This window comes from Pieris napi, chromosome 19, assembly GCF_905475465.1.
Source record: "Pieris napi chromosome 19, ilPieNapi1.2, whole genome shotgun sequence".
Lineage (NCBI taxonomy): Eukaryota > Metazoa > Arthropoda > Insecta > Lepidoptera > Pieridae > Pieris > Pieris napi.
Genome location: NC_062252.1, coordinates 5733960 through 5755653, shown reverse-complemented (window position 1 = coordinate 5755653; position 21694 = coordinate 5733960). Strand labels below are relative to the sequence as shown.

At 32.0% G+C, this 21694-nt stretch overlaps 2 protein-coding genes across 4 annotated transcripts; both read left to right on the top strand.

Annotated features, from left to right (window-relative positions):
* Positions 1-2179: 2179 nt before the first annotated feature.
* LOC125059353 (carboxypeptidase Q-like) lies at positions 2180-3819 on the top strand. 2 transcript variants are annotated; one of them, XM_047663741.1, is made up of 3 exons: positions 2180-2431; positions 2499-2628; positions 2705-3819. In XM_047663741.1, exons 1-3 carry the CDS (start codon positions 2244-2246, stop codon positions 3677-3679), a joined length of 1293 nt encoding a protein of 430 aa, XP_047519697.1. In that variant the 5' UTR covers positions 2180-2243; the 3' UTR covers positions 3680-3819. The 2 variants fall into 2 exon arrangements, with proteins under 2 accessions (XP_047519697.1, XP_047519698.1); XM_047663742.1 differs by having other exon boundaries at positions 2306-2431; positions 2507-2628.
* A 2265-nt stretch (positions 3820-6084) lies between these two features.
* Positions 6085-11703, top strand: LOC125059199 (cytochrome P450 CYP12A2-like). 2 transcript variants are annotated; one of them, XM_047663503.1, is made up of 10 exons: positions 6085-6912; positions 7135-7253; positions 7853-7983; positions 8249-8373; positions 8747-8863; positions 9236-9511; positions 9680-9836; positions 10249-10461; positions 10850-11021; positions 11440-11703. In XM_047663503.1, the coding sequence occupies exons 1-10, from the start codon at positions 6854-6856 to the stop codon at positions 11598-11600; spliced, it is 1530 nt and encodes a 509-aa protein (XP_047519459.1). In that variant the 5' UTR covers positions 6085-6853; the 3' UTR covers positions 11601-11703. The 2 variants fall into 2 exon arrangements, with proteins under 2 accessions (XP_047519459.1, XP_047519460.1); XM_047663504.1 differs by lacking the exons at positions 6085-6912; positions 7853-7983 and having other exon boundaries at positions 7145-7253.
* Positions 11704-21694: the final 9991 nt, after the last annotated feature.

Below are 21694 nucleotides of genomic sequence, written 5' to 3'. Positions count from 1 at the left end.
TGTATACATTTCTGTACGACCTTACCTTTCAAAATTACCTGTAGTATTTTTTTCCTTACTCGTGGAAATGCATCTGAATACTTTTTCGCGGCGCAACTGCTTAGTGCGGAAGCGTTATGTGGGACTCGGTATTGTGCATATTAGTGGAGATTTGGTAAACGGCACAGCCGTATCTGCTTCCCGACCAGCTATACGACGGTTGGGCTCGTCTCTCCTGCTTGTAGCACTTTAGTGATATACAAAAAAATCATGTATTATATAATATTTTTTGTATTCATAAAACAATAATCAGTATAATTGCACCGTGCACTAAAGTTCTCATCTGTCTCTTTACATTACAGCTTAAGCTGTATCTATCGGAAAGAGATGCAAAGAGAAAAGTTCAATTGACTGATACATTTTTATGCGCGCTCTGGTATGGATGCAGCATTCCAAGCAGCAGTTAGCTGTGATTTGGCTGTGGGGCTGGCTGTGTGGTTTAATGTATTTTGTGAATCCCAAGGGCTCGTTTTAGGAACCTGTGCGAAATGAGAATGTTAGTCGGTAGAAGCTGTGTACTCCTCTGACTGGCTCTGAGTGTATGCCAAGAATTCCAAACCGTCAAAAAAGTGGTGATGCGTTCTTTAGCCTGAGGGTATCAATTTTTCTTAGTTCAATTTATGTGAGCAGTTATTACTTGCTCGTACAGTGTAGGAAAACATCGTGAACAATGTCATACACTCGAAAGTCAAGTACTACTGATCTGATGATTATCTATAATTCTAAATTTCTTAAGAGTTTTTTTATCTGTTTGTAATTTTTTATATCGCAATGTAATTTGTATAATAATTGAATTCTGTGTGGTATTTAAAACAGCGTGCATAGCGCAGATATATACACTGTAGCATTAATGATACAAAATGGGGATTAATTCGTTTTTAAAATGTGATATCGATATGTTATAACACAGCTAGCATACGTTGCATGTAAATAATATATTCTACATATATTTTAAAGTGTTTTTCACTATGTGCTCATCTAATTTTGTCCTTTCACACATCTGTTTAGAGGACTAACAACCCAACATATTTTTTTTTTAACTCTTAACCCATCTGCAATCAGCCTCTTGGCTTTTATCAGATTTTATGGGAAATGATGGCAATTAGGGAACGCAAATCCAATATTTTTTATTCCCTCCGTAATTTGTAAATTGTCAGACTGCGGCAAGTTAACAACCCAACATATGTATATATTTTTATTAATTATTTTTTTACATAATAGAGCCGTTACAATATAAAACACATTGATTGTCATGTTAATATATAACGATCCTTCAAGCAATATTTAAGATTAAAGTTTTCTTTCAATAATAATATTTTTAATGATTAAAAATGATAAATTGTCAACAACATATTTTTCTAATTAGTAATTACTATTGAGATAATATCCATATTGAAGAATTAAATGAAATTATATTCTTACAAGTAGAATGACATAAAAAATGCGAGGATTAGAGAATATTTTTTGACATGTAAGTTAAATTAATTAATAAACGCGTCAGCAAATTATACGAATGTACAATATATTTCTTGAGTTTATAATCTCGATTTTAACTTTAAAAAAAAACTTAAATCACTAGCAGTCTAACCATTTTATGAATTTCTGTTAATAATGAATACAAATGAGTTTCATACGTAAGAGTAGTTTTTCAAGGTTAGCAATTAAATCGATTGATATCACTATACATTACCGAAATTCTTGTAAATTGTAATGAGTTCGTTTTTGCTTTGTATAATAATAATTTATTCGATTCAGATAACACAGATCCGTTTTAGTTAGCAAGACTTACCTAAAGACTAACTTTAGTACCAACATCAACAACAAATAAAAGTAAATCAAAAATGAAATAAATTTTGTAGAAGTTTGATTGTCATGGTCACCTCTTAGCAAACCTTCTGTAACTTTCATGTCCTAAGTTTTTATAAAATCAACCGCGTTAACAAACCATTTTGTATGTTTTCAAACACATATAATGTGTACTTTTACACATACCTGTCTGACTTTTATGCAAGAAATAATGAATTTATTATATAATATATAAGCCATGCATTGAAATTCGTATTATATTACAACTAGTTATTTGACCTTTTATGTGAGCACAACGGGTTCGAAATTGAGTGACTAGAGATAAGAAGAGATAATAGCCACACTCATTACACATTTGTCATAGTTAATACAAGTGATCCTAATAACAAACGCGCGCAATGACCAATAAATATAAAATTTGCATAATTATAATTGTTTATTGTACTTTTGTTTGTTCTTATTCGATACATAATGACAATTGTGATTTGGACGACGCATTAGTTAAAGAAATTGCAAGTTATAAAAATGTTACAGACAAAATTATCAAGGATATTAAGAATGAACTAGGATCAAGAATGTATAATTCGTAAGTTTTTTTTGATTATAGATAAGTGTTGTTATAAATAAATAAAGTGTTGGGTTCATTGTAACAGGTTTTCAGAATTTATAGACAAATACGGAGCACGACCATCCGGTAGTAAGGTTTTGGAAGATTCTATAGATCACATGATTAACCTTACTATTGGATCTGGACTTAACGATGTTACTACCGAAGAAGTAGAGGTAATAAAGTACAGGGTTTCTCTTGGAAATAATAAAACATTCATAATACAAATCTAATAACGTTACTTTGTTGCAGGTACCGCACTGGGTGCGAGGTACTGAGACCTTAGAGATGCTACAACCTCATTACAAAAAAGTTGCAATTATCGGCCTAGGTCCATCAATTTCTACTCCAAGTAAAGGCATCACAGCTGAATTACTAGTTGTCAAAACTTTCAAAGAACTGGATAGTTTAAATAAAGAAGATGTTGAAGGCAAAATCGTTTTGTTTGATGAGCACTATACTTCATATGGGGAAACTGTTGTTTACAGGGTTCAAGCTGCATCAAAAGCCGCCCGTAAGGGTGCGGTAGCTTCCCTTATACGAAGCGTCACTCCATATTCCTTGTACACCACCCACACTGGCTCCCAACATTATGATAACGATATCCCTAGAATACCAACAGCAGCAATAACCGTGGAGGATTCGCACTTACTCAGAAGATTGTTCATTCGTAAAAATAAGATTGTTTTGAAATTAAAAATGGAAAGTACACATGATACGCAAAAGTCTCGAAATACGATCATAGATTTAAAAGGTGCTGTAGATCCTGATAAGTATGTTATAGTATCTGGACATATAGATAGTTGGGATGTCGGCCAGGGTGCAATGGACGATGGTGGTGGTATGATGATAAGTTGGTTTGCTCCGGTCATACTAAACCATTTACAACTTCATCCTAAACGAACTGTGCGTGCTATTTTATGGACTGCGGAGGAGCCGGGTTTAGTAGGTGCTGCACAATATTTAAAACGTCATATTAATGAGCTGGATAAAATAAATTTTATTATGGAATCCGATGAAGGAACGTTTGAGCCGTTAGGTTTAGAAGTAGGTGGGTCAAAAGATGCGGTGTGCATAATTGCTGAGATATTGAAATTATTTACACCAATCGATAAGTTGAAAGTATCTAAAAATCCTGGTTCCGATATTGTACTTTTTATAAATAAAGGGATACCTGGAGCATCGTTGATGAATAAAAATGATAAATATTTTCGCTATCACCGATAGACGCCGATACTATGGATGTGGAGAATATTGACGATGTAATTAACTGTGCTGCATTTTGGGCAGCTGTATCTTATGTTATTGCTGATATATCCGTTGATATACCTCGGCATTGATTTGTTAGTAATACCATATGAGTAAAACCCTTGTATTATTATTTTAAGTAAACAAATTAATATGTAAGAAGACAAAGAATTCATAAGAAAACAATTAAATATAGAACATGAGAAGTAATTGCTCTTTGTAAAAAGAAAAACACTTTCGTACTAAAGTACTTTTATACTAAAACCCTACAAACTATTGGCACTAAATCACAAATAGTTTAAAGTTAGGAAAAATAATGATAGCGCTTTCTGAAACAATGCAAAGTTTGGATGCAAAAGTATTCTTGGCTCGGAATCGCACGTTCTAGGAAAAATGTTTTACAAAAGCTTTCAGTTTTCCAATTGATTCGGAATATGTTGCAGAGCGCAGATACGATGACTTGAAAATATCTTTGATTCGTGTTTTCAATACTAATTTTAATACTTTTATATGGAGTTTTATATTGTTAACTTAATTGGTTTAAATAAAAATGTAAATTGCAATATGTACCAAAAAAAAAACATCTTTAATCCGCATATTATATCTATTGAAAAGGGGAGTAAACCTCACAGGACCTGGATATGATGACCCTTATAAAAACATTAATTTCTGGCTTTACCTAGCCATCAATTTATGCTTACTAAAAATGATTCAGAAGTAAAATATTATTAACTTAATAGAAATACTGTTCATTTTGGATCATGTAATTATCGAAATAAGGTTTCACTTATAAATGATTTCAAGAATACAAATATGTACCATTAAAAGCTATTCTTATTTTAAAATCCTTGATTGTCAATCACTGAACTGTGCGTTCAAAAAAACATATTTCTTTTTAAGACAATGGGAATGGACAACAGTAGACATGGGGGGAAATTATGCCAAAAATCCATCTAGAATTGTTTAGGAAAAACACTTTTTATATGGCAATCAAGGTTTATAATAATTTACCAAAAACATTCAAAGAACTTCCTACTACAGTTTCTAAAAATCAACTTAATATAGTACTTTTGGAAAAAATGTGAGTGAAACCTTATAATTAATTATGTAGCCTAATATATTATGTAACTACTATGTAAAATTATACCTTTTAATTATGTAAGACAAATTTAAATTGTACCACTATAATACTTTTGTACCATATTCTTGCAAATAAATTACTGCATAGCAATTATTTCAAATATCCCCTGCTAATATTGCAAAGCTGTATCGATTCAACAAATTAACGCTAGTTTGCGTGCCAAAGCACCAATTGAAGCTTTAATAGGTAACTCTAAAGGCTCAAATATGGATTATTCCATTTATATTTATATACTAGTATAATATTATGAGCTATTACGTGTAAAGTTAAAGTAGGCGTAGAATCGAAAAGAATTTTTCATTTGTATATAAAAAGTTATTTAATTATATACTTTTAGCTTTTAGTAGAAATCTCCTTATTCAATATTAAAAGCTCTTCACCTTGTTAAGTGTCGACAACATTTACCTACTTTTGTAAATCATGTTATAAAAACGAAATTTTTCAAAAAAATATTTTTTCAAACATTCAATTATACGAGGGCCGATTACACAGAATACGACCTTGATTTATGAAAGATACTCAAATATCTGTATGTTTTTATTACTGTATGTTTTCTATAGTAATATTATAAAGAGGAAAGGTTTGATTTTTTATTTGTTTGAAATGAATAGGCTCTGGAACTACTGGACCGATTTCAAAAATTCTTTCACCGTTGGCAAGCTACACTATTCCCGAGCGACATAGGCTATGTTTCATTTTCAAAAAAAATTGGTTTGCTTACTAAAACTTGAATAATCTAACCCAAGGTGTAAAAAAATAAAACAAAAAACTTCCTTCAATCGCGTGCGCTGCGAAAACTATTAATGATAGAAAAAATTGAAATACATCATTTCAATTTTTCAGGACACATCACTATCTATAAAAAATGTCGCGGCAGCATGTCTCTATCTTTTATAGTTACGTCACAATAAGCGCCCTTTTATTAATTTTTTTTATTAAAATACCACCGCTAGAAAAGGCTCTTTATTCGTACCTAGGTATTCATCCTTATCACAATAAATACCAACGTTTCACATAAGCTACAATTCAATGGCATAACCACCAAAAAAGCATGGTGGATTGGTGTTCTCCTGCCGTTTCTCTGGAATAGTTTACTACTATGTAAAATAACAAAAATCTTAGCCACAGCAACGCTTGGCCGAGTCTAATAGTTATTAATATGAATATGACGTTTTAAGAAAAAAGATAATAAGTTATTACCTAGAAGTAAAATAATTATATTTACAAAATGGAAAATGTTTTGAATTAAATCGAGTCTTGATTTAATCGTACCTATTATTCTAAAGGTATTCAATATTATAGGTCTACAATATCAATGTATAATAGTTTTTTTAAGTCCTTGACTTTAATGTCCTAAGACCCTGGAGACGAGGTTTATCCATCACGGCTGGCCAGCGTCACGTGTGATCCTTCTCCAAGTATTGCCGGTTGTCACCTTATCTGCAACCTTAACTTAAATGCCAGAATGTTATACTAGCTCATCGGCAGGTAATTTTGAAAATACGTCTTGACCTCAAGAATTGCAAGTAGTTTGTACGCAATATATTGCAATAAGATAAACAGAAATGATAGGTTTATTGCCTATGTTTTTAATAACAAAAGAAATTTTTTTTACTAATTTATATTTCCATGATCTCATTCCTATTAGACATCTGTGTGCCTTTTTTGGCAAAGGCCTCAATAATATAGTTTCGGCAAATGCTTATATGTATTTATATATATTAGTATATAGTATAGTTTAACATATGTACAATATTATATGTTTATAGCCTAAATGCGATTATCACCCTTTTAATTTACGATTATGACTCATGTCTCAATTATTATTATTTTTATTTTTTATGATACAGCATACAAAAATAATTAATAATCACACCACATACAAAATGTGTTTCAGCTAAATAATTGACTCATGTTAAATATTCAGACTGAAAATAAATTGGCCTCGGATTTTTATCATTTACGAAGAAAATTTTATGTGAGAGGTCGTGCAGTAGACTAAAAAAGATAAAATGCTATCTCTGCGAAAAGGGATAGATACAATATACCTTTTAAATGCTAGAAACACAAGGTAAATCAATTTTAATTATCTTTAAAAATATTTTTCAATAACATTAATAAGACAATAGTTTAAAGATAAGTCAGTTTATTCTCGTGTTTCAATATTTGTAATATGTTTAGTACTGTTATAAAGTTTAAATTTTGAATTTAATTATGTTGGACTGTATGGGTACATCCTATAGGCACCAAAAAGATTTGAGCCATACCTTCTTAATGTTATTTTGCTTATCAGGTTGTTAGGTGTGAGCTCGACTCTCGTCGAGAAAAGAGAGTATATCAAAACATGGCAAGAAATACCAGGACCATCTTCATTACCTATTATAGGACAACTGCATCACTTTCTACCTGGTGGTATGTAAAATGTAAATACTCAAATCTACTTTGTCAAAAGAATAGCATCCTCCGTCGACCAGGTCGTTTATTTATTTAAAACTGACGACAATCGACAACAAATGTTTTATTACAGTTCGTATTTAATTCAAGGTTTTACCAGATAATGTTTTTATAAAAAAGATACTAATTGAATAGTGTGCAAAAATAAAAAGTCTTGTGTAGGTACAAACTTTGGTCTAATATGTGTAGCTGTTTCTCGATTATTTTTTTTTATAGGCTAGGCTAGGTAAATTTTGAGACTAGCAGGCGGTTTTAAATCCGCTCTTAGCCGTGATTCGAACACTTGACCTCGTGGTTGAGAGTAGCGCGCCTAGCTAATAGGCCAACACTGCTCTCAGTTGACTAGGGTATGGAGTAAAAGTCCATTATAATTAAATTTAAAATAAACCTAGGATGTTTGCTGAGAAAAAACAACAATAGTAACAATTTATAAACAGTTGATTTTCTATTCACTGTTATTTATAATAATAACCGAGTAAAAAGAAGATTATATATTAATAAGAGTTGGGTTGAAGTGTACATAGTGTGGACATATGAAAAATAGTACAGTTTTTTAGGTTCCTTGTATAACGTGAAACATGCTTTATACGATACACTGTACAAAAAGTACGGTCAAATAGTGAAAATGAGGATATTAGGTGTGCCATTCCTTATAATATACTTATTCGATGCTGGTGCTATAGAAAAGGTAATGTTTACGTTTTCTACTTATAGTTTTCATAGGAAAGTGCTAGTTTGTCAAACAGCTGAAATATTAGAGCAACATAGCCAGATTTGTCCGATATAGAGTAATGACTTTAATCTTCAATGTCTTCTTTCCTTGTCGCACATTCATCTAATTTTTTTATAAAACTATTAACCTGCAAAAATGTTTTATATTTTCAAACAATCTAACTTTTTGACATTTTAAACTACTGCATAAAGATTCGTTATAATTAAAAATCTATTTCCAGATTCTACGTGAGGAAGATATTCTTCCTGACCGACCAGCTTTTCAATCTCTACAATATTATAGAAAGAATTACCATAAAAGTGAACACCGCAATTTTGAATCTGAGTCTACTGGCCTTATAACAGAGTAAATAGACAATAACTAACATTAAAAATAATTTTGAACTCAAATAATATTAATCTTTTATGATAGAAAGAACCGGCGAGACGCTCATCTGATATTAGGAGATACAGCCCGCCGCCCATGGATACTCACACTGCCTGAAGGCTCGCTACAGCGTCGCCGGCTTTTAATAAATTTTGTTTTTATAATAGAAAACTGTAATTTCGAAAAAGGACAAAACAAAAAATGCTGAACTTTATTCAGAGGTTTCAAGTAAAAAGCACAAAATATTATACTTAAATGGCAAATTGGAAACTGCATTTGAACCCGTTGAGTGGTTTCAAATTCAATATTAATATGTATTATCAAGTATAACAATGTTTTAATTGCTTTACAGACATGGGCAGAATTGGAAGAGTTTAAGATCTAAAGTCAATCCAATAATGCTGCAACCCAAGGGTGTAAAAATTTATAGCAAACCATTATATAAAGTAGCGGAAGATATGGTTGGAAGGTAACTTTGGGTCACTTATTATATTGCATGAAAACAGACCTGAATTGTCTGCTCGCAAAACCCCGATATTTGTAATCTTGTGTACCATGTATAATGACTTATAGATATCACATCGCCGCAAGAGCTTGCATAATGTAATTTAGACAGACTTCTTATCTAGGACCCAAATTACCATTGAATTTCAAAAATTATATTGAATCGAACCGGCGGTGATGTTGGTTTAATCATCATAATATTGTAGAAACCCTAAATTATTGTTTTATATTAATAATGATTATATTAATTGGAGGATATTTATTTTTCTCTGCAATGTGGTAGGCTGTTTAAAACCTATATAAAGTGGACAGCACTGAAATTTTGCTGTTGTTTTAGAATACAATTTCTACTTGATGAAAAGCATATGGTCAATAATGTAAGGCATGAAATTACGATGTGGTCATTAGAATCGGTGGCGATAGTTTCTCTGGGACAACGGTTGAACCTTTTCGACCCAAACTTACCGGAGGATTCCCCAGCACGGAAACTCACAAAGAATATACATGACGTTTTTTATTTGGCGCAAAACTTGGACTTGAAACCTAGTCTGTGGAGATACATCTCTACGCCGCTGTTTAAAAAGGCAATGACGACTTATGCCGAGCAATGGAAGTGAGTAAAGTTACGTATTCTATTTGTTTCAGGATTAAAGCTGACGCCCGAGGCCCTACAACTGTTTTATTTGTTTATCGAAGCGATTGAGACTAGAAAACTCTTTACTAATAGAAATCTATAGCTCCTAGTAGTAATAATTAATAAAACTGTTTTTAAAACTTACAGACTCAGCAGATATTTTGTGCAACAAAGCATGGAAAAACTAAAAAAGGAAAAAAATAGACCCGATGACGAAAAAAGTATTCTTGAGAAACTGGTGAACATTGATGAACGAACTGCCATTCTTATGGCTGGTGACTCTCTATTTGCTGGTGTAGATACGGTAATAATAATCGTAATAATAATTCTGATAGTTTTGTAATAATTGAGTCAAACAAGTCCTTGGAGCTTGTTAGTCAAAGTAAGACGAAATTACTATAATTTATTGTGTATTGATACGTCACCACAGACATTATTACAATTTACAAGATTTCAAGGTAACAATGAAACAAGCATGCAAATTGGGCAATTTCACAATTAAACGCTTGGGATGATTGTATTTAGAATATGTAATTTTTCGTGCGAACAAAGTTGTCAGCAAGAAGATTGTTTGCCAAAACACGGATAAAAGTGTTTCGTAGGATGACTTCCATCTATGGTAAATGGGGCATAGCAATGATAGCGGGACTTCAAAAACAAACCTGTAATGTGTTATAATTTGACTTGATAATTATCCTTTCCTTTTTTCACCTCAGGCATCTAACGTAGTGATCTCAATATTGTACTTCTTAGCTAGAAATCCAGATAAACAGAAAAAGCTAAGAGAGGAAATTTTATCGGAAGACCCAAAACAAAATTACCTAAAAGCTTGCATAAAGGAAACCTTAAGAATTATACCAGTAGTACCAGCGAATATAAGAAAAGTTTCGAAAGATTATGATATACTTGGATACAGAATACCGAAAGATGTAAGTAATAATAATAATCTAGCTCTTGTCCTCAGATTGCCACCGTTTCTATGATCATTTTTATTTTCTAGACAAGTTAGTAATCAGCTTTCTTTGTCTATCGATTTTTGTGTTTGAGATATGCCGGTACTTTAAGATGTTTGCTTATTATTACATATTATTTCAAAATCTGTCTAATTTTTTCCAATACTTATTATTATATTTCTTTAAATAATATGACCGACCTTGCCATTAAAATACCAAATACTTACATAAAACAGATTTTGTCCCGCCCCCGTTGAACTTGGGGCATGATTATTAAAACACCAATGGACAGATTCACAAATATTTATTTATCATATATTGATTAGTAAAGCGTGTTACGAACTGTTAAACTAATCGTTTCCAGAGCTTTGTCATATTAAACCACGAAGTTCTCGGTAAGACTGAGCAACATTTCCCTAGACCGAACGAGTTCCTTCCAGAAAGATGGATTGTTGATAAGACGGACCCCCTATATTATGGAAATGCTCATCCATTTGTATACAATCCATTTGGTTATGGATCAAGAAGTTGTATTGGTAAGTTTTGTAATGCTAGTAAATCAGCTCCTACGAAATGAAAATATTTTTACTCGTGGTGAGCGCTTGATTTTCCGCTTAAAATGCGTTTTAAGCGTTTATGACATTGTCTTAAACTTGTGTTTAATAATTTGACATTAATTTAACATGAAATTTAAAAATATAATATAATACATCACTATTTTAACGCTGTATTGTATAAAATATTTATTTAACAATAAATTTTAATCTTCTTTTACATTATAAGTCAAAATACTTTTTAATTATATTAATTAACGACACAGATTTGTAAAGTACGGTAACCTCCGTGTGGGATGGCGACAGACACATCATCTGTTTACCACGCAACCATTTATTTCGCCGGTAATCAAACTTACGAACTTTGGTGTCTTTCGTAAGAAAATATATAAATTTTCAGGGAGGAGAATAGCCCAGTTACAACTCGAGTCATTTACATCAGAAATGATAAAAAACTTCGAAGTGTCCTGGGATGGTCCTCCAGCCGAAGTAGATATTGCCATAAGTATACACATTAAAGGGGACTTGCCATTTGTTTTCAAAAATGCGTACAAGAATTAAATTTTTTCTCTGAACAACAGTTTTTTTTTTTAGGTTATCACCATGAACTTCAATTTCTTAACATTTTGGCTCAAATAAAAGCCTTAAAACTAATCGAAGCTGATTTAATAACAAGTAATTTTGTTTCCTTACCTTCCCTTGTTATCTTCTATCTCTATCTAATCACAGATCACTGTCTCTTTGCATCATTGTCTAAATACAATATGACAGAAGACAAATAATCACCGTAGCTAAAAGCGTAATTAAACATATAATTTATTAGGTTTTATAAATTGGTGTTAGAATCTAAGATGAAACAAATGTTTAAATCATAATACGTACACGGTTTACAACAAATATTACTTCTTTTTACAATTCGCGCGTTAAACAAAAAGTATGGTGTGTGCATATGCAGATCGTCTGTCGATAGAGAAGACCACAGACAATAGAATTGTCTATGGAGAATTGTACTGTAATCTGTTAATCTGTGAAGCGCGCCAAAACGCGTACTAATCTAATACATCTTAATCCCAACATTTAAAGTGAAAGTACCTACTTGAATATCTTTTTTGTACATGTAGTTTTAATTATCAGCAAGAAACTATATAAAATAAAACACATTATAGTTGTTAAAAACATGCAGTCATTAAGAAAATTATTGCGTCTTAAAAGCAAAGCATTACAGTATAATAAATATTTTTTCTAACCATTGTCTATAAAATAAATTATTATTATACTATTTACCACTTCCTAATCACTTGGAAATAATAGTTTTAATGGAGATCTACAATACTCTTAGAAAGTTCTTCGTAGCTTGGTGACGTCTTAAGAAAAAGCATAATTGTAAATATTACAATAATATATTTATGAACACCGAACGTTATAATAAATCTCCATTATACATTTATAACGCAGTGTTCAAAATATGAACTAGAAAACGCCTTATATACAAATACAAGCAAAGCTTCCTTAAATCAAATATGCAAAATATCTCATGTAAGTTTGTTTTTAAGCGTATGTTAAGTCTTCATTTAATAATGTCATTTTAGAAATATTGAAGGCAAATGACATGGATGAGACGCGTAACGATGCAGAACTAACGACATCTGGCGTATGAGTTTTGACGCAGTGTAACATAACCAGTAACTCTTCAGTAAATTAAATAAAAAATATTAACTCATGTTACTGGAATGTCTATTCTTAACAAATAATTGTAAGCCTCTTCCTACAATAGTCTATGAATCGAACTGCTTGTAGAAAAGTTGGCGCCATCGTGTCATCCAAAATGTCCATGGATCATTGAATGCTGACTATTCTATGGTACTGTAATACAATCTTCAGTCCGAAGCCCCATAACACTCCAATCAGGCATGGGAAAGTCGCGCTTTATTTTTAAGACTACTTGATTAATCTGAATAATTATTTATGTTCCTGAAATCTTTAACGGATCTAGAGTAATGCCTTATGCTATGTATACTAAGGCGGTTCATCTAAACAACAAAAATTTAGATTATTTTCTATACTTACTCAAAGACACTTTTTATTAAAAGAAAATTGTTTGTAAATGTTATACATAGTGCTATTGGACATTTTTTTATGTTAGTCCTTTTTAGTAAAATCAGTTTAGTTTTAAATTATTTTTCAGTCTTAAGTTAGGCTAGATCGTAAGGTCAAATTGTTTCTTTATGCAGAGATAATTTTTTAAATACTAAAATAAAAACTCAAGGGCACTTTTCAATAAAAAAAAAGTTATTCGGATTTCGCGTAATTATTTTACAGATTTGAGATAAATCTCTTAACTTATCTTATTTAGTTCTTTTAACCGAACTGTTAAAATGTATATGTTACAGTTAAAACCGGTTTTTAGATAGAACGCGTTATTCCTAGTTAGAACGCGTTTTTACTAAACGCCTTTGTTAAAACTAGAATTAACTAATGCTCACAATTGAATATCAGTTAAAACTAGTTATTACTAGACAAAACGCGTTTTTTCGAAGTTAGTCAGTTAAAACTGTTCCGACCAAGGCTACTTTATTCTGATTGGTCGCGAGACGGCAAACGCGGGGGAATCCCTTCCCAAGCACCATCGTCGGCGCGCTGTGCTTTCGTTCGCTCCATTCATTCATGCTTTGTTTTTATTCTGTTAAGCACGTATAGATTGATTCGAGCGCAAATAGTCATGGTAAACTTAAATGAAGGAACGCTGTGGAAAGAGGAGTTTTTAAATAGATTATTAGCGATTCGTGAACATGAAAAAAAAGAGGACCACTTTTATATTATGCCAAAAGAAACCTATGACCGTTTAGTGGACGAAATTGAAGAAGCACAGTTAGCTGTTCAGAAATCTCAAAAACAGTACAGGAGACTGAAGCGATTTAAGGTAATTAATATTTGTGGAATACGTAAATTAGTGACTAGACAGGAGCCCATGAAATACTACTTGTATGTAGATGAAATTTTTGATATAATTGAAGCAGCTCATGTGGCCATTGGTCATGGTGGTCGAGATAGACTTAAAAATGAAACTTCACGAAAATATGCAAACATAACTTTAGAAATGATAAATATTTTTCTCTCTATGTGCGAAACCTGTCAGCGTAAAAAAAGTATGAAGAAAAAAGGACTCGTTTCAAAACCCATATTACATTCTGAAATGAACAGCCGTTGTCAAGTCGATCTTATCGACATGCAAACACAGGAAGATCGAGGATTTAAGTTTATAATGGTGTATCAGGACCATTTGACAAAATTTGTTTTGTTGCGTGCACTGAAAAGTAAGAGAGCCGTAGAGGTGGCGTATCAGTTGACTGATATATTTTTAACATTTGGTGCTCCTTGCATCTTACACTCCGATAACGGGAGAGAATTTGTAAACTCTGTTATAAATGAGCTCGTTTCATTTTGGCCCGAGTGTAAATTAGTCCATGGAAAGCCAAGGCACAGCCAAAGCCAAGGATCTGTTGAAAGGGCTAATCAGGACATAGAGAAAATGTTAGCTTCATGGATGCAAGATAACGATACTACAAATTGGTCAAATGGTATTCGGTTTGTATAGTTTATGAAAAATCGGGCGCTTCATTCTGGTATTAAACAATCACCATACAAAGCAATGTTTGGTATAGAACCGCGAGTAGGGCTTATGACTTCGACTTTGCCACGAGATGTTATTGAGGATATAAGAGATGAAGATGATCTAGAAAATGCGTTAAATAATAGTACAGACAATGCAGAAACTGAGCCTGTAGCTAGTTGCAGTGGAGAGCATCAGATTATAACTGGAGCCAAACAAAAAGACGCAGAAAGTTCATCCAAAACAAGTGAAGAATCGCCAATCGAACTAGAAGCCAGTCAATATGATATTGAAGCTGGAGCATCTACGGCTGAAGAGCCTCTAATAATACCACCAAATAACAAAGACCTCGAAGTTGTAACAAATGTGAATCAACACATAACGGCATCCAGAGAAACTGCACATCAAAACTTAAAAAAACAGGCCAAGAGAATGACATTAGCTTCAGATGCAATACACGTTCCTGTAGAAATCGGTGATAATGTAATTATACAAATCCCAGATGTCGACAGAAAAAAATAAATCTACGTAATATAGTCGGAGTGGTTCTTCAAAAGGATGATCAGGGTTTTCACAAGATTGGAACGAAATATGGAATGCTCGACAAATTATATTGCAGGTATGTACCTACCTATGTGTTGCTTAATTGTTTTATCATATTATTATATTGCCTTTAGGTAAAAGCTAACTATTTAAATATTGCTTTTCAGGTCAGAATTCGACAAGTGCAAAGAAAAATTTTTGCATGAAGAAGACGTTCCGAATACAAATTTACCTTTGAGAACTGTTGTTAAGGAAGCATCCATAGGAACAGGCCAGGGATTTATGCGCTGCGTATGTAAGAAAGGATGTATGTCAAAAAGGTGTCTCTGCAAGAAAAATGGCTACCTTTGTAATTCAAAATGCCACGCTAGTTTGTCTTGCAATAACAAGTAGATCGTCATCTTTTTTAATTTTAAGGTTGTTTGATTATTTTTTTATTGTATGTTTACCAATATCCCTTAAAAATATTATTATAATGTTCCTTTTTTAAATTTTATGGTTGTATTCTGTTGATTTGTTTGATTATTTTATTTACTTTTAATTAATGTTGTCACCTTGGCAACTACTTTATGCTGATGTTCCCTAAAATGTTCCTTTAGTGTAAGTTTTTTTTACTAGGTACGGTACTATGTTTCTACACCCTAGATCTTTTTAATAAATATTTTTAAAACTTTATCTTGTTTTCAATCCCAAAATTCAAATTAGTTTCTCTAGTGCTAGTTGTAACTAAAGCTCGGAGTGACAACTAGTTTTATCAGAAAATGAATTATATCAGTGGTAAATTCTAGTTTTCACTTGTTATTTCTAGTTTTGACAAAGGCATTTAGAAAAAACTATTTTTAACTAGGGAAAACGAGTTTTAACTAAAAACTAGTGTTAACTGTAACATATACATACAGAATAATATCCAATAAGCCCACTTGGCGAGTTTGTATATGAATATTTATTTCAGAATTTCTTTAATTCACCTACTGTACGTAATATACTGTATTGCTGATAGTATGAAATATGAATGATACCACCAACATCGGGTTCAAAGCGAAAGGGTTAAATCGTAGATCCGGCTCATAAAGTTTCAATAACGACAATTTGGAAACCGGTCCTTCTGGCAATATGATTTTAAATTGTTTCAGGCTCATTTAATATTCGACGAACTCCAAGGTCAGACTTAAGAAACCAGTTTGTACATACATTGTCATCCTTAAAGATTTTAAATACTTAAGTATTTAAAACGGTTCAAATTTATATAAATAAAAAATGTAAGTATCTAATACGTAATGAAACAAAACAAAAAAACTTAAACTTCGCCGGATTTATTATTCATGCTGTTTTGAATCCAGTATACCTTACAGTATAAACAATGATCTTTGACGTCTACATTTTCTACAGTAATAAATATAACACCTCAGAGTTATACAACGTGCGTTAACCACTAAGCCACGGAGACAGTATATTTGTGCTTACATTAACACAGACTATACACAGGTAGGTAGGTAACAATACTTATAAATTAATAAAAAACCCCATGTTACTTTAGTCTTTTTCTATGATCATTTCATCAAATCATTAAAAAATAAAGCACAATAAAGTATAAAACAAAGCTCCTTTTATCAAGACCAATGCACTCAAAGGAAAATTAAAGAATTCGTTGTATTTTCTTGTTTAATATCTTTGTTTTATCTGTCGCAATAAATCCTAGAGCAAAACGGGAAAGTTGAAATCTGCACAACAAAAGGCTTCAGGCGCCGCACCACATCAAAACCTGAGTCAGTTTCTCGAGGGAATAGTTGAATGCTTCCATGGAAAGTATATTAATAAAACTTTACAAGTTTGAAGCCATTTCTATTAACTTTATTTCAGATCTTGAAAGTTGTTTAACGTAGAAATAAAATGCATGAACATTAAACAGTGATATGAGATAAGTGGAACTAGGGTGTGGATCTAGCATTCACGACAGCGGACAGTAACAGTCGGTAATGCCATTTTCTATATCAAGTCCCATCTTGAGGTATTTCTTTTTCAACAGCCTCAATTAAAATTTATCTTAAAGTGAGACCCTTTGCGGAGCGGTCATGGGGACTGCTCCACTCCTAGAGTGGAAATTTGTAGATAAAGACTATTAAGAAATAATCTATGATTAGTAAACCAGTATAGACAAGCTTCTATACATAGAATACTCACCTTCTTGTTTATATTTTTTTTTACATTTTTTTAAGGAAGAAAACGGAAATGATATTCATTAACAATTAACAAGAAACATCTGTAACACGCGAACTTTTATTTCAGAAGTATATGTTATTATGACTTTTGGAATAAAAGTTATGCTATGTTGTGCTTAGTGGGATCAAATGACATGAAACTGAATCTTATTCATTTATATGCGCGCTCTGAACACACTGACATCAAAGTTTACGAATAGTTCAATTTAGTACATTATTACCTAAGTGGAAGAGCAAATAATTTAAACCCATTTGCTTTCAGGATTAAACTTATATAATTGCCTTTCATTAATTTTAATTTTTAAAGTGAAACTTTTATTACATCGTCTCAAATTTTTTCGTCTGTGTGTTACATGTCGCGTGACGGTCGGCCGCGGAGTAGGGATAAAGTGAAAGGCGCTCGCCATAGCAGCCAAGGCCAATAGGGCGGTGCCTATAGTTTGCAGCAGCTGACCGTGTAGTGTATAGACTATTATTTAATATGTGTATGTAATCTAAATAATTGTTATTAATATGTGTATATAATCTAAATAATTGTTAAGTATTATGTATGTCGTACTCTCTAAGACACAGAGTTCAATAAAAATATTAGTTGGAGACTTTTATCTACTTTTATTATTTCCCATTATCATTCCAATTTTCCAATATAAAATTAAGGTTGATAAAGCGATTTTTATACACTTAATGAAATATTATTCCAAAAATTTGTAGTTAAATGTCTATAATGTGAAAAAAATATTCACTTTTACCGCGGTATCATAAAACCACATAATCCTTATTTAGATTCACATGACATTTTACACGTTATGAAATTGTTTAACGTAAAGCAGATCCCTTTCAATATCACTAAGAGGTTTCCGCTATATCTAAATTTCAATTTCACAAAGCCATTGCGAATCCGGATATGAATTTCACAACCGTATCTATTCAAATTAGACGAGTATTGAAACTTAATGGAATGCTTGAAGAAACCCGATATTCTTACTTAATTCAGCTTAAATTTCCAGTATATAACGCTTCCGCAGGAGTGACCTGTCTAGGTTGGAATGCAAATAAAGGAATTGGCTACGTGTCGCATGATTGTAGTTTGTCTAGACTCTAGACGGTTGAAGACGCTGTCATAAACAAGCTACACTAATTCTTTTTTTATGATCCCATTTGTCCTGTCGTTTTCTTTTGTTTTTGCATATTTTAATTGTACTTAAATGTCAACATGCTGGTCCTGCTCCATAGGACAATCCTATGATTGGCTCTATAGCCTGGACAAAATCAAATTGGTTGCTGATTTTTTGGTTTAACATATTTTTGTTATTATTATTATTATTATTTTTTTTAATTTATATAATGCTACAAATGTAATTTTTTTTTTTTTTTTGTATCTCACACACTGTTTTGTTGTGTTTTTTTAATATTTTTATTACTCTTTAATGTTACTATTCTACGGTTTCGATATTTGTAAATATGTGAGGAACATGTTTTTTAGTAAAGTAGTTTATTCTAAGAGTACATTGTCTTCACATATAATTATTTAACAAATGTAACAAAATATTGTAAACCTATTTTAAAAGAGTAAGTGTGGAGTTTCTTGCCCATTCTTCTCCACACGAAACTACCTTTTGGAAGGGGCAACTAGAATCATCTTTATATATTTTTTTTTAAACGGTTTTATTTAGCTCACCCCGTTTGTTTTATTCTTGGGTCAAATTTAGTAATTCAAATTTCACCCTCTTCCTGTCAACCGATTAATCTGAAATTTTGTATACACTTTGGATTTTGGTGACAATACAATAAACTAAATAAATAAAATAAAAATAAATAAATATTATAGATATATATATATATAACATTATATTAAAAACTGTATCTATTTTATTAATTAAATATATATTATATTTATATTATAGAATTGATTTATTTATATAAACTAACGGGCAAGGAACCTTGCAATAATGAAGCACTAAATGACAACAGAATGCGAAATTAAAACTAAAAACTAGAAAATAAAAATAGGTAAAAAACCTTTTTAAGTTAAACGGTTTTATGTTAAACATACATTGCAATGTTTAAGATAAATGTACTAAAAACCAAAAAATAATAAAATAGATACAGTCGTGGGAATTATAAACATATGCATAGACTAGACTAAAATAAAACCGTAGGGCACGTCAATTGTCTACAATCGTGGATTAAAATGTTTGTTTTGTAATGTTACACTATAATTAGGCAGTTGTTCAACCGACAACGATGGACGTGTGATAAGTAGGGCTAGAATGTGGAAATAAGCTAGCAAGCTCGATTATAAGCGAGTTTTAGGGTTTCATAGTGGTGAGCGAGTAGTACTTTTATCATATGTTTTGTCGATTAAAGACAAACTACGAGCAGTGAAACGATTCCTCGCCAGCCAGCAGTGTGAATGTCCAACGATAAACTAGTTGAAACATCTCTTTTATTTACATGGAGTGTATAACTATTGGAATTTCCATGAGCAAGAAAATAGTAAGTAATTTCCTGACCGTCTGCGGGCCAACTGCCTATTTTAACGACGAATTAAACGATTCTTCTATCGCACATTAAGTCGATAATTTGTAGACAATTGACGTGCCCCACGGTTTTATTTTAGTCTAGTCTATGCATATGTTTATAATTCCCACGACTGTATCTATTTTATTATTTTTTGGTTTTTAGTACATTTATCTTAAACATTGCAATGTATGTTTAACATAAAACCGTTTAACTTAAAAAGGTTTTTTACCTATTTTTATTTTGACGTTCAAAAGTGCCATTTTAGATGGTCTAATTGAAATAAACTTTGTCTAAAATATAAATTGACCACATATCGCATTGTATTTATGTGAGTTCTAGGCCAAGTAGCCTTAGTAGCGGTGTCGTAACAGCCGTTTAATATGTTTTTCAAGCAGAGAAGCTACACTTCAAAAGTTTTTCTGCTTAGTACTCAGTTTCCGCACCCTTCCGTTTTCCTATGATTACTTTTTTTTTTTTAAATAATACCTTTTCTACTCCCCTGCCATTGTGTCCAGGGACTTTTTCTATTTCTAAGCTTCACATCACACGTCTCGCGAAATACGCCCCGGCTACATCTGTAATATTTTTGCTTACAATATTCATGGGCGAGCCGGGACGCAATTCCTCTAAATATAACTACTAACTTTGCGCGTAATACATACATCTTAAGTCCTATAAACAAAACTTTAATCTATATTAATGAAACCACAGATAAATGATAAATGTTTGCCTCTATCGCATATACGTTACTTACGGTTAGTCCATTTCTCTGGATTTAGAAAGATTACCTCCAAATGTCCAACTAATTAGTGGAGCAAATCCCTTACATTTTCCCGACTAAGAACGTCATTAATCGTAGCGGACGATCTCTGACTATATGTATAAGTACTGTCTATTAATTTCTTCAGTTTGCACTGAAATACGCTCGCAGGTATTTGCATTTAATATATCTGGTCGTATAACAGATTTTAAATTTATATTTCGATAGATTTCTTCACTTTATCCTTGCTTTTTGTAGTATTTATAGTTTTTTATTTTAAGTATTTTTAATGTAACTGGTTTTAGGTTTGGCCTATTGTGCGTGTGACTCTCATCCTTGAGGTCGTAGATTCGAACCCCGGCTGTGCCCCAATAGACTGATTGTCTAAGTGCGCAATGAACACTCGGTCGTACGGTGAAGAAGTTTATCGTGTCAAAGCCGGCATGCCTTAGTCACAAGAGATTCGACGGCATGTGTCAGGCACAAAAGACTGATCGCCTACTTGCCTATTGGAAAATCTAAAACGTCTTGAAACATATACATATTGAGATCCACGTAGCGCCACAGGTGTTTTTATTAATATGAATATGACGTTTTAAGAACAAAGTGCAAATGATAATAAATTATTACCTAGAAGTAAAGTCGAGTCTTAATTTAAACATACCTATTATTCTAAAGGAATTCAATATTATAGTAGTATACTATCAATATAATTATAACACATTTTTTAAGTCCTTGACTTTAAATGACGTTCCCTGGAGAAGAGGTTTCTTCATCACGGCTGGCCAGCTTGTGATTTGCCGGTTTTCACCTTATCTGCAACCTAAACTTAAATGGCAAAATTTTATCACAAGCTCATCGGCAGGTAATTTTGAAAATATGTCTTGACCTCGTAAAAGTAATCATTTGTATACAAAATATTGCAATAAGATAAACAGAAATGATAGGTGTATTGCCTATTTTACTATACTTAACATCATATTATATTGTAATACCTCTT